We start from the raw sequence: 12,255 nt of genomic DNA, 5'->3' as shown, positions 1-12,255 counted from the left end.
GCTCACCGGCGCCACGTACCAGCGCGACGTGCTCGCCCGCCTGCTGCGGCACCGCGTCCGCTCGCCCGCCGCCTTCGAGTGGGCCGCGCTGCTCAAGTACCGGGTTGCCCTGCACCCTGAACGGGCCGCGGCGGCGCAGGCGCCGGCGGCTGCGTGGGCCGCCGGTCCGCCCGGCTGCTGGGCGGAGATCCTCGCCGCCCGCGTGCCCTACGGCTACGAGTACGTGGGGCCCGGCGCGCGGCTCGCGGGCAGCCCGCAGCTGGAGCGCACCGTGCTGGGGCTCCTCCTGGCCCTCGAGGACTTCCGCTGCGCCGGCGCCCTGGGCCGCTGCGGCGCCGCCAACGCGGCCACGGTGCAGGGGCTGTCGCGGGCGCTGGGCCGGCACCTCGTCGTCCTGCAGTGCTCGGCGCGGGTGCCGCTGAGCTCCCTGCGCCGCTTCGTGCGCGGCGCCGCGCAGGCCGGCGCCTGGCTGCTGCTGGAGGCCGTGGAGCGGCTGGAGGCCGGCACGCTGTCGGGGCTCGGCCGGCTCCTGGCCGACGTGCAGGCCGGCTGCGCCGCCCTYGCCAGCAGGCAGGGCCCCCCGGCGCCCAACGCGGCAGCCGAGCGCAGCGGCAGCCCCGGAGCGGAGGAAACGGGGGGCAAGGGCGCCCCGCGCAGCGAGGGGGCCGGGGCGCTGCAGCCGGGCGAGCTGGGCAAGATCCTCCTGGASGGAAGCCTGGTCGGCGTCAGGGAGACCTACGGCTGCCTGGCCACGCTGCGGCGCGTGCCCGAGYCGCTGCAGCTGGCCGTGCGCCCCGTGGCCGTGCTGGCGCCGGAGCCGCGCCGCGTGCTCGAGGCCGCGCTGCTGGCCAGCGGCTTCCAGGCGGCCGCGCGCCTGGCCGACAAGCTCGCCGCCTTCCTGCAGCCTGCGGGGACGGGGACGGGGACGGGCGCCAGCCGCCTGGCCATGCTGCAGCAGGCGGTCACCGTGGCCGGGGACCTCTTGTCCCATGGGGCCGCGCCAGAGGCCACCGGCCTTCAGGCGAAGGAGGGGGACCCGTTTCAGCTCCCCGTGTTCAAGCACCTGACGGAGGAGCAAGCGCTCGTACAAGCCCTCTGCTTCTCCCCTCTCCTTCACGGCCACGTGAGGGCTAAGGAGAGCAGCGTGTGGGAGCTGCTCCGAGGGATCTTTCCAGCCTCCTGCTCCGGGCTCGGTGAGGAGCAGGAGCCGCCGGAGCTGCTGGGGGCCGCGGCTGCCCAGCTGCAGGAGGACGGACTCGGTGCAGACGCGGACTTGGCGGGGCTGGTGAGCGAGCTGCACCAAGCGCTGCTCGTGTCCACGGCGGTGCTCCTGGTGGGCCCGGCGGGCAGCGGCAAGACCACGGCGTGGAGGAGCCTGGCGCGGCTCCTGGGCCGSCTGGCCAGGAGCAGGCCCTGCGAGGCGGCGCCGCGCGCGGGCCGGCAGTGTGCCGCGGAGGGACGAGCGTTCCCGGCCGTGAGCGCGCTCTGCCTCTGCCCGCACAGCCTCAGCACGGCCGAGCTCCTGGGCGGCCACGGCGCCGGGAAGGACGGAGTCCTCCCCAGGACGCTGCAGAAGCTGGCGGCCGCGGCGGCTCYGGGCGCCCAGCAGTGGCTCGTGGTGGACGGCAGCGCCTGCTCCGAGTGGCTGGAGCCCGTCTCGTCGCTGCTGAGCGGCGGGGGAGCCCTGGGCCTCCCCGACGGCCGGCGGCTGCAGTGCCCCGCGAGCGCGCGGCTCCTTTTCGAGCTGCCCGACCTCTCCGGCGTCTCGCCCTCCGTGCTCACGCGCTGCGCCCTGCTGCACTTCGGTGGCTCGGGGCTCTGGCAGGCGCTGCTCGCCTCTGTGCTGGACCCCATGAGCAGCCTGTACAGCGTGGAGCGGCGGAGCGTGGCCGCGCTGCGCGGCCTCGCCGAGGATGTCTTCCCCGCCACGCTCGCCTTCCTGCAGCAGAACTGCTGCTCGGCGCTGCACGCGCACCCCGAGCTGCGCAGGACGGTGGCTCACGGCATGGCAGAGGTCGCGGCCTTTACCAGGATCCTGAAGGCCTTGCTGGACCAGCTTCTGCGGCGGGACGGGGAGCGCCAGCCTCTCAGCGCAGAGAGCCTGCATGGTAAGGGAAGCGCTGGCACGAGGAGAAGCCAGGAGCGTCCTCCTGTGCTCATGGGCCAGGCTTTGAGCACCAAGTATTTGGGTCCTCTGGTCCRTCTGCCTCGGGGTTAGACGCAGGACACGAGCTCAGGTCCTGGCRTGGGTGTCCCAGGCGGGCGGGCCCCTCCTCTGGGATCGCCGTTGTGCTGCGTGTCCCTCGTGTGTCTGGGGACGGGAGGGCTGCGCCCCGATCACCCGAGGAGCAGGTCACAGCAGTGAGCAGCGAGCCCTCGGCGTTGCTCCCCCTGCCACGCCAGCGTCTCCCCATCTCCCTTGTGCTTCCTCCTTCTCTTTCAGTGCGAGCCAGCATCTGCTCCATAGTGGGAGATGCCTTTTCCTGCCAGTTTTTGGATGACTCTGTCCCTGCCCATCACCACCAGCTCGCCCAGAGCATCTTTGTGGTTGCCTACGTCTGGGGCTTCGGAGGCCACCTGCAGCCCAGGTACAAGCGGGGTGCCCGGGTAGGACGGCACTGCTGGGACGTGGTCCCTCGTGTCTCTCAGAGCTGTTCTCRCCCTGGCCCCACGTCCTGCTTGCCCGTGACTGCCACAGCAGGACACAGCAGGACAGCTCTCCTTGCGCTTGGTCCCGGCTCCAGCGGGAGCGCGGGGTTTGGAGAGAGGGACGCACCATGAGGGCAAGGGGAAGAGGGGGGTGTCGGGACTTGGGGTGCAGCCCTAGCTTGAGGTGGGTGCTGGGGTCTGCCAAGAAGGTGGGGAGCGGCTGCCGCTGAGCTCTGTGCTCCTGCACAGGTTCCACTTAGCTCTGTGCTCCTGCACAGGTGCCGCTGAGCTCTTTTCTCCTGCCTGCTCCTGCTCAGGTGCCAGGAGCTCTTAGCTCTGCGCTCCTGCACAAGTTCCCCTTAGCTCCGTGCTCCTGCTCAGGTGCCAGGAGCTCTTAGCTCCGTGCTCCTGCTCAGGTGCCGCTGAGCTGTGTTCTCCTGCACAGCTGTCACTTAGCTCTGTTCTCCTTCCTGCTCCCGCTCAGGTGCCGGGAGCTCTTTGGGCACTTCGCCCGCAGGGCGCTCTACAACAGCCGGCACCGAGTGGAGCTGCCGCCGGCCTGCTCGGCCTTTGATCTCTACCCTCATCCTGGCGACGGCAGCTTGAGGACCTTTGACGGGACCTACCTGCACAGCAGAGTCAAGGGGATCCCCATGTCCTTCTCGGTGCTGCCGCAGGTACCGYCCGGCTGGCTGCACAGCCGGCGCTTCCCACGGGTCCTGCGGGTCCCCCAGCGCAGCAGGGGCACGGCTGGGCCGGAGGTTCCCCTAGTTAGTCCCAGACACAGCTGGATCCCGGATATTCCCGGGATCGCGTCACGCTGTAGGGCCGCTGGAGGCCATGCCCTCCCTCCGGCCTGTCCARGGGAACGTTCCCGGCCGGTCCGCGAGGGCAGCGTGGCGGGAGGCGCTGGGTTCTGGAGCTCCGCTTCCCCGCAGCACGAGCGGACGCTCTACGTGGTGGACCTGCTGCTGGGCTCGCAGCAGCCCGTGCTGCTGGCCGGCGAGCCCGGCTGCGGCAAGTCGGCCTTCGCGGAGGCGCTCGTGGCGCCCGTGCACCCCTTCCAGCGCACCGCGGTCTCGCCGCTGCTCGGCGCCGGACACCTCCGCCACATCCTGGAGAGCAGGATCGGGGGCCAGGCGCCCCGGCTGGCCCAGCACCGCGCCTCCCTTTCCCGCGGCAGCAGGAGCGCCTGCCTCCTGCTCCTGGAGGACCTGCACACGGCAGCGTTTGGTGAGCACCTCCCGGCACTCGTGGACGGAGCCGCTGCTCGAGATGGGGTCTGCCTGGGGCGCCTGAGCACCCCCCGAGCCTGATGCGGGACCCCTGACGCACAGCGCGTGCAGACGCACTGTGATGCATGGAGATGCCTGGCCGCACTGCCCGGGCTCCTCAAGCCCTGCGTGGCGATGGTGCCGCAGCCCGCGGCGCGGTGGCGCGTGCTGAGCCCTCACGCACGGCGCGCGGTGCTGGACGGGCACACGGAGCAGCCGGGTGCCCCCCTGSGCACGCGGGAGCTGCGGGCAGGCGGCGTGGCGCAGCCGCCCCGTGGGGCTGGCGGCCGAAGGATCCCCCCCGCCCGGGAGGGGGTCGCAGAGCGGGTCTCTCTTGGACCCTGCCCATCCAGAGGGACCCAGGCTGCTGCTCCGGGGAGTCTTCCCTGCTGTTGTGCTGTGTCCGTCCCGCCGGCCTGGACAGGGCTGCGGGCAGCAGGGCTGAAAGTCGCAGTCATTGTGTTTGGGCACACCGATTTGCCTCGAGGACGGGCTTGCGACTGGCAGCAGAATGGCTGTACAGACCCGGCTCCATCCTGCGCCCTGTCCGGTCTCTCAGAAGCAAGCTTCAGTTGCCCAGAAAAAAATATATATAAGAAAAAATATATATAAGAACAAGGAAATATACAGTGACACTTACCCCAGTCACTTACAGTGACTGCCCCCACTTACCCCCCGAGTTTCAGAAAATTGAGCCTGAGCAATATTGTTAGCCAGGCTTTGTACCTCTGATTGCTGTTAGCCTTTAATGGACATTTTCCCATGTATCCGCCTAGTTATTTTTTGCACCAGATTAACACTTTTTGCTTCCACTCAGTCTCATAGGAGTGGGTTCCACTTTGAGAGTTAAGTGGGTGCTGTTAGGAAAAAAAAAAAAAATCCTTTTGTTAATTTTGTCTCTGCTGGTGGGTCATTTCATGTGGTGACCGGTGCCCTGCCAGTCTGGGCGCCCCTCACTGGAGCCAAGCCCTAGACTGTCCCCGGGGTCAGCTGAGCCGGCCCCACGAGAGGTAAATCTTAGAGGAGGTGTATGAATTCAGCCTTGAATTAGGCCCGTTTCTTTACCCCTCTTGGAGCCTCCTCTACATGACTGTCTGCAGCGTGGGTGATGTGTTTGGGTTCTTCCCCGCAGATCCCAAGCGGGCCAGTCATCCCGTAGCCGAGACTTTGCGTCAAGCCCTGTCCCACCAGGAGGTCCACAGCGCCACGAGCCTGGAGCTCCAGCGTGTCTGCTCCGCACAGATCAACTTCCTCGCCACAGTGGCCGCGCCGGTGGCCGATGTGCAGCCTCTCTGCGCTCGCCTCGTGAGGCTCTTCAGCGTTCTCTCGCTGCCGGCGGTCACCAGGSAGTCCCTGCTCGGCTGCCACGCGCCTCCGCTCCAGGGCTGGCTGGAGAAGTTCCCCTTGCTCTGCAGGCAGCACGAGCTGGCCGCTGCCGTGGTCGGGGCCACCGTGGACCTGTACGAGGCCGTGCGGGCGAGGTTCTGCGCTTCACCCGCCCGCTGCCCCTTGCATTTCTCCTTCCACCACATAGAGAAGGTCCTCAAGAGCATGCTGATGCTGCAGCCCGGTCCCAGGGTTCATCTCTCCAGCCCCTTGGAAGACCCCAGCAGCAGCGTGGCAGCAAAGAGCAGCCTACCAGACGTGAATTTCAGCATGGTGTTGAGCACGCGGCTCGTTGTCCGCCTCTGGCTGCACGAGTCTCTGCGCACGTTCTGCGACCCTCTGGCCACGGCAGAGGAGCAGCAGCAGTGCAGGCAGCTGGTGCTGGACGTGGCCAAGAACGCGTTCTGCGCTGAGCGGCGCGTCCTCAAGGGCCTCGCTGGCAGGGGACACGGGTCCCAGGGCAGCGAGAGTGGYGGTGGTGGTCAAGCACGCGGGGAAGCCGGCGCTGAGGAGGACACTGAGCCTGAGAGCGAGGAGGAGCCCAGCTCGGAGAGCAGCAGCGACTCTGACTGCGTGGACGACGCCTGGGACCCTGTGGAACAGGCCCCTGCCCTGGCTCTGGACCCAGAAAACTTCTCTGCTTTCCAAGGGTCCCTCTTGAGGCTGCTGGTGCCTGACGTGTCGGAGACGGGCGGCAATGCTCCTGCACATTTGGCTGTGGACCAGCACAGCAGAACCAACGCGCCRAGAAGCCAGCTCAGGCCCTGCACAAGGCGAGACGCTGCCCGACCTCTGCTGCCCCCCCACCTGCTGCTGCTGCCCGGGGAGGACGTGCGTGACGTCCTGTTCAGCAGGCTCCCTGCGCTGGCCTCCAGCCAGGACACCTTGTATCAGGAGAGGCGGTGGGACACCATGCAGCAGCAGCTCAGCGCCGTCCTCCCCGGGGACGTGGAGCTGGGCAGGGAGGTCACCGAGCACTTGGTGCACCTGCTGCGGGTGCTCTCGGGCCCGGAGAGGCACGGGGCCCTAATTTCCTTCCACCTTTGCACGGGGAGGAGGTCCCTGGTGGCGCTGGCGGCCCACGTCATGGCTGCCCAACTCGTGGAGCTGAACAAGCAAGCAGGAGAAGCAGCGGTGAGGGAGCTGGTCAGGAAAGCCTGCTGGGAGGCCGGGGTCCAGGGCAGACAGACCGTGCTGCTGGTGCACCAGGGCGTCGATGTGGACACCGTGCAGAAGGTGCTGATGCTGATGAGGGAGGGCACCTACCCCGACCTGCACGGCCCGGAGGACGTGGTGTCCATTGTAACGGCACTGCAGCCGGAGAACCAGGGCGCGAGAAAGGCGACGCAGTCTGACGTGGTTATCAGAAGGTAGGGACGTACAGACGGGCAGCCTGGGGCTCTGCTTCACCAGTGGGTCCCTCCTGCCTCRGAGGGGTCTCCGTGCGCAGCGCTGCCCTGCCTGGCTCTGGAAGGCCATGCCCGGGTGACGGGATGGGATGGTCCCGTGCAAGAGCCCGTGCTGTGTGTCACTGCCGCTGCATGATCCCTCCTCCAGGTTCCACCAGCTCGTGAAAAGCAATCTGCACGTGCTGCTGCTGCTGGATGGTCGCAGCGGGCAGCCGCAGAGCTGGCAGCCCTTCGGCTTCCCCGCGGCTACAGCCTGGGCTCTGCTGAGCATGTCGTGCAGCACGGAGCTGTACTGGCCCTGGAGCCACGCCATGCTGCAGCAGATAGCTGCCCAGCGCCTGGAGGAAGCGCTGGGCCAGCCCCATCTGCAGCGCCAAGGTGAGGTGCCCTCCAGCTCTGCCAGGGCCCAGGCTGCGCCCGGCGTCCCAGCCGAGGACGGAGGGTGTCCAGGCATTGAGTTTACACAGTTCCGGCTCTGGATCCCCACTGCTAACGTTGCGTGGGGATCGTTGCTGCACGTGTGTAATGCTGCACATACCTACTTACCTGTCCGTGCCTGCGTCAGCTGCAGGGTCGCTGCACGACCTGGACAAGTCCCTCGTTAACATTGCTGCTGTCATGGCCTCGATTCACTGCTCCGCTCGATGCTATGCTGAGTACCTGGTATCTGATGTGCCCCTCGTCACACCAAAGACCTTCCTGGAGTTCCTCGACATCTTCCTCCTGGTGTCAGCACAGTTCCACAGGAGGTTTCGTCAGCGGATGGATCGGTGAGTAGACACCAGAGCCGAGTGCAATCACCTAATGCCCCCAGGCCCAAGCAAACCCCCCATTCCCCTTGCATGGGGTGAGCAGGCGGCAGGGTCAGAAGGACCCTTTGCTGCTAGCAAGCCTCACCCCTGCGGTGAGACCCGCTGCATCCCCGGAGCACCTCCTTGAATGGGCCCAGCCTCCTGTCTAGCCCAGAGCTTGTGTCCCCRGTGCTTTTCCAGGCCTTTCTGGCTCTGACCCTAAGGGACTGCCTGCCCTTATTGCGCTCCAGCCCATTTATGCTCRTGCTCTCCTTGCTCCTCATTCGACAGCTTTTCTTCCTCCCCAAGCCTTGCACCCTGGCTGCGCACACTGGGTTGACTGGAGGACAGGGTGACGGTGGAAACCTGCACCTCAGTGGGGTCAGACCGGTGCCTGTGTCTCATGCATGTGCCTGCCATGAGTAAGAGTCCCGTGGTGGGGACGGATGCCGTAGCAGTTGCTCCACATTCCCCTTCACCTGGRTGCACAAAAACAATGTTGTCTGGGATCCAGGAGTGATAGTTCCCTTCCTCCTGTCTTCTCCTGTTCAACACCAGTAAATACAGCGGAAGGGTCTGACTGTGAGGAAGGAGCCCTCAAGGGTGATTATGGGTTCAGAGACCTGTCCCTTCATCTGACACTGCTGGAACTGGGGTTGGCATTCCCAGACCTGTGACCATCTGGGCACTGCTGGTGGACCTGCTCGTTGGAGCCACATCGTGCTGGATTGCAAGGGGACGGCTGTGCTCCTTGGGGCTCTTCCCTTGGGGCAGGGTGAAGCAAGCCTTAGCCAGGATGAAGGAAGTGAGTCAGAAGCAGGAAACGTGCAGCCAGCACATCGCAGACGTGCAGCGGGAGCTGATCCAGATCAAGGAGGTGGGCTGCTCGGAGCAGGGCCCGGGTACCTGTACCGTGCTGCAGCATGGGGAAAGAGCCAGGAGAGACACTTTGGGTGCCTGTGTCTGTGCTGGGACACTGCTAGGGAGCACCCGAGGGGTTTTCCTTTGCCATCAGTGGTCCAGGATGACTCTTGAGAGTTTTGTGGGGCAAGAGCTCACCCRGGAAGAAGAAATCACCCCTGAAGGCCAGGGCTGGCCCCTGTGCCCTAGGGTGTCGCTATGGGGCACCCTGCTGTGGGAAGGCTCCCGGGTCACTCTGGGATCCCCTGCTGTCTCCAGTGTCCCCAGGGAGCGCTGCGGGATGGCGGTGAAGGCAGCAGCTCTTCTTGGTGGTCAGCTGGGTCGCTGGTGCAGGGCAGGGCAGCTGCCGAGGTCCCACTGCCCTCGTGTCGGTCCTGGCAGAACTGGGGACCCGGAAGGCCCCTTGCTCCTCCCTGCTGCCTCCGGCRCTGTTGTCCACTAGCCTGCTTGCCTTTTGTGCTTACCTTTCACTTCTGTAGTTTGCGTTTTTTATATATATACTTTTTACTTTGGTATTTATCCGGCRGGGGTATTATGCCAAGTTGCAACACTTCTCACCTCCCTGTGCAGCGCTGAAGTGTTTTCTGTAGTTGTTCTTGAGGTGGAACTGGTGAAATGGGCAGGGCTGTGCAAACTGGGGCTCCCGGGGGGCCACGTGCAGCCAGAGGGTGTCGGCAGCTCCTCCGCGCGGCCGGTCGGGCGCCGGGGCTGCCGCGAGGCTCGCGCCGCCCTCTCTCCGCAGAGCCTGGGCTGGTACCGGCAGTGCGCGGGGCACAAGAAGGCAGTGCTGGCGCAGGAGGAGCAGGACTGCCAGGACCACAAGGCCCGCATGGAGGTCCTCACGCGGGAGCTGGATGCGCTCATGCACACCAAGGAGGCTGCCCTGCAGCAGGTATCCGTGGTGGCTCGTCCTCGTCCTCATCCTCATCCTCGCCGCGGGGCTGCGCCGCTCCCGCTGCGTGCACAGCCTGGGTGGCAGCTCGGGGTGTCACCCAGGCTGCTGCACTCACCTTCCTCCTCTTCCTCAGATGACCACAGACTACCAGGCTGCGCGCGCCGAGCTCACCGTGAACCACATCGAGGAGCTGCGCAGCTACCGCGCRCCGCCGGAGCCCCTCGTCCGCGTCACCGACGTCCTGTGCCGCATGTTCAGGAGGGAGCCGGGCTGGGAGAGCGCCAGGCAGCTCCTSGGCCAGGAGACCTTCTACCAGGTGAGGGGCCGGCCGCTCGGCTCGGGGCCTCCCGGCACCTCTGCCTGCAGCAGAGCACGGCGCTCGGCTGTGCCTGCTGCGCCTGCTGTGTGCGCAGCATCCAGAGCTCCCCCAAAAGAACTGCGGATCCCTCTCCTGTCACACGTCTTGCTGGGTTTTCCCTGGTGCCTCAAACCATAGGTCACATCCSCACACCCTTCTCAGCAGCTCCGAGACGAACTTCCTTATAGAAGGAAGAAACCTTGTTGGTTTCTGGAGTTTCTAGATTTCCTGTCTATCTCTGGCCTTGCCGGGAAGTATCAACCGCTGTGGCTTCCAAAGGGGTCTTCAGACCTAAAGGAAATCAGTGCAAACCAAAGTGATTGCAGCGGTGTGGGATGTCCTTCCAAAAGAAGTCTGCATGTGTTCATCAGCTGGAGCGTGGCCGGTGGAGTCTGTAGACGGAGAGGAGCAGGAGCTGCACGGCTGCAGGACCGTGGCTCCATCCCAAGGTCCATGCTGTTGTTTTTAGAGCTCCCTCCCACATCAGTTAGCCGTAGGGAAAGGTGCTGGTTTTCCAGAGTGAATGCTTTCCCACTTTGAGCTCAACCTTCTGCAAATGATTAACTAAGCAGCAAGCCCCAGCTCCCAGCGAAACGAGGTGCAGGGTAGACTCCTTTCCGAAGGTGCACGACTGTCAAGTTACCAACCTTCTGTCAAAGATGCTGCTTAGTCCTTGCTGGAGAAGACTTCACTGCTCTTTGACTTCACAGAGCTCGTGATGAGAAATGCATACCAGCTTCTGAGAGTCCCAAATTTAGCTCAGTCTGCAGAAAAATAACGGGTTTATTTCAATATCCACTTTTCAGGATTTATTCTTGCAGTACAAAATGTGTGCCCGGTGCTGTTTAGGGCTGGATGCAGTCACTCTTAGCCCTGGACAGCGTGCAAGTCTTTGACGAGTTTGTACTAGGAAGGCAAAAACTGAAGGTCTTAATTAGGATCTGCTAACAAAATTGCAAACTGAACATGAAAAAAAATCCCTGTGAATTCGGACTGTAGCTCAGACTACCTGCTGCTGTTGTACGTGGCGCTGATCTCAGCCAAAGCAAGCAGGCTGGCGAAGGAGGMGAGGTGCAGGGCTCCAGCGGGGCGTGCGGAGGGACTCGCACTGACTCCCGGGTCTGGGGCACAGAGCAGAGCAGGCTCTCCATGAGGAGCAGGCTCAAACACGAGTCTCCATGAAGAGCAGGCTTGGACATGAGTCTCCATGGAGAGCAGGCTCAAACACAGGTCTCCATGAAGAGCAGACTTGGACATGAGTCTCCATGAAGAGCAGGCTCAAACACGAGTCTCCATGAAGAGCAGACTTGGACATGAGTCTCCATGAAGAGCAGGCTCGGACACGAGTCTCCATGAGGAGCAGGCTTGGACACGAGTCTCCATGAGGAGCAGGCTCAAACACAGGTCTCCATGAAGAGCAGACTTGGACACGGCTCTCCATGAGGAGCAGGCTCAAACACGGGTCTCCATGAAGAGCAGGCTTGGACACGGGTCTCCATGAAGAGGAGGCTCAAACACAGGTCTCCATGAAGAGCAGGCTCAGACATGGCTCTCCCTGAAGAGCAGGCTCAAACACGGCTTCTCCCTGAAGAGCAGGTTCAGACATGGCTCTCCATGAAGAGCGGGCTYGGACACAGCTCTCCATGAAGAAGAGGCTTGGACACGGGTCTCCATGAAGAGAAGGATCAGACAACGTTCTCCATGAAGAGCAGGCTCGAACACGGCTTCTCCATGAAGAGCAGGCTCGAACACGGCTTCTCCATGAAGAGCAGGCTCGAACACGGCTTCTCCATGAAGAGCAGGCTCGAAGACGGCTCTCCATGAAGAGCGGGCTCGGACACAGCTCTCCATGAAGAGGAGGCTCGGACACAGCTCTTCTAGCCCAGCACACAGAGGTGGAACCAGGAAGGGCTGTGTCATGACCCACATGCAGCACTTGTGCCGGGAACATCTCCCCATTCCGGCCTCAGAAGCGGGCTTGTTGGGGCAGACTCTGTCATTCCCAGCTCTGGGCATTGGGGAAGGGGAGGCGCGAGCAGATGCCGAGGCCACCGGCACACACTGGCCCCAGGCTGGGCGCACCGAGCTCTGCTCCAGAGCTGCTCCAGAAGCTCGTGCCACCTGGCAGAGCCCCGTGCGCCCCGAGGCCGGCGGCACCACGAGAGCTGCACGGCAGAGCAGGTAACGGCCACCGCGTTGGTCCCCAGCTAGCAGGGACGATTGCCAAGCAGCTTCAGGAAAGCTGGGCGGTTCCCAGGCCCGAAACCCAATTGGGTCAGGAGGGGGCTTGTTTCTTGTCGGGTGCTTCAGCCCTGTATGTGGAGAAAGGTTCTTCCCTTTTTACCTTGCACAGGATCAACCAAATATCCTGCTGCAGCAGAGAGGACACGTGCAAGTGTCTGGGTCCACAGCGCTGCCTTGGACTGGAATCACCCCAGTGAGGGACTGGCCGCTCCCCACACYGTGCTGAGCCGAGTGGGTCAGGAAAGGAGCCTTCACCCCACTTGGAGGGGCCAGACGGTGGCTGTGGAGGTGTCTGCTGGCATGGAAGGCTCCATGCGCCTGCCAGGGC

The 12,255-nt window shown here is 64.3% G+C and overlaps 1 protein-coding gene across 1 annotated transcript in view; it reads left to right on the top strand.

Moving 5' to 3' along the window:
- DNHD1 (dynein heavy chain domain 1) overlaps nucleotides 1–12,255 on the top strand; it is a gene marked incomplete at its 5' end in the record, with an annotated part of 50,046 nt that overhangs the window by 25,544 nt on the left and 12,247 nt on the right. Inside the window, 11 exons of the mRNA XM_026049130.1 lie at nucleotides 23–1,193; nucleotides 1,266–2,108; nucleotides 2,444–2,588; nucleotides 3,134–3,326; nucleotides 3,588–3,882; nucleotides 5,056–6,679; nucleotides 6,867–7,096; nucleotides 7,284–7,488; nucleotides 8,284–8,386; nucleotides 9,173–9,322; nucleotides 9,459–9,641. Coding sequence (XP_025904915.1) covers nucleotides 23–1,193; nucleotides 1,266–2,108; nucleotides 2,444–2,588; nucleotides 3,134–3,326; nucleotides 3,588–3,882; nucleotides 5,056–6,679; nucleotides 6,867–7,096; nucleotides 7,284–7,488; nucleotides 8,284–8,386; nucleotides 9,173–9,322; nucleotides 9,459–9,641 — 5,142 coding nt within the window. The remainder of the gene's footprint in view (nucleotides 1–22; nucleotides 1,194–1,265; nucleotides 2,109–2,443; nucleotides 2,589–3,133; nucleotides 3,327–3,587; nucleotides 3,883–5,055; nucleotides 6,680–6,866; nucleotides 7,097–7,283; nucleotides 7,489–8,283; nucleotides 8,387–9,172; nucleotides 9,323–9,458; nucleotides 9,642–12,255) is intronic.

Source organism: Nothoprocta perdicaria, unplaced genomic scaffold, assembly GCF_003342845.1.
Source record: "Nothoprocta perdicaria isolate Ctin4 unplaced genomic scaffold, notPer1 scaffold_594, whole genome shotgun sequence".
Classification (NCBI taxonomy): domain Eukaryota; kingdom Metazoa; phylum Chordata; class Aves; order Tinamiformes; family Tinamidae; genus Nothoprocta; species Nothoprocta perdicaria.
The sequence above is the reverse complement of the archived record's forward strand: the minus strand, read 5'-3'. Positions and strand labels throughout refer to the sequence as shown.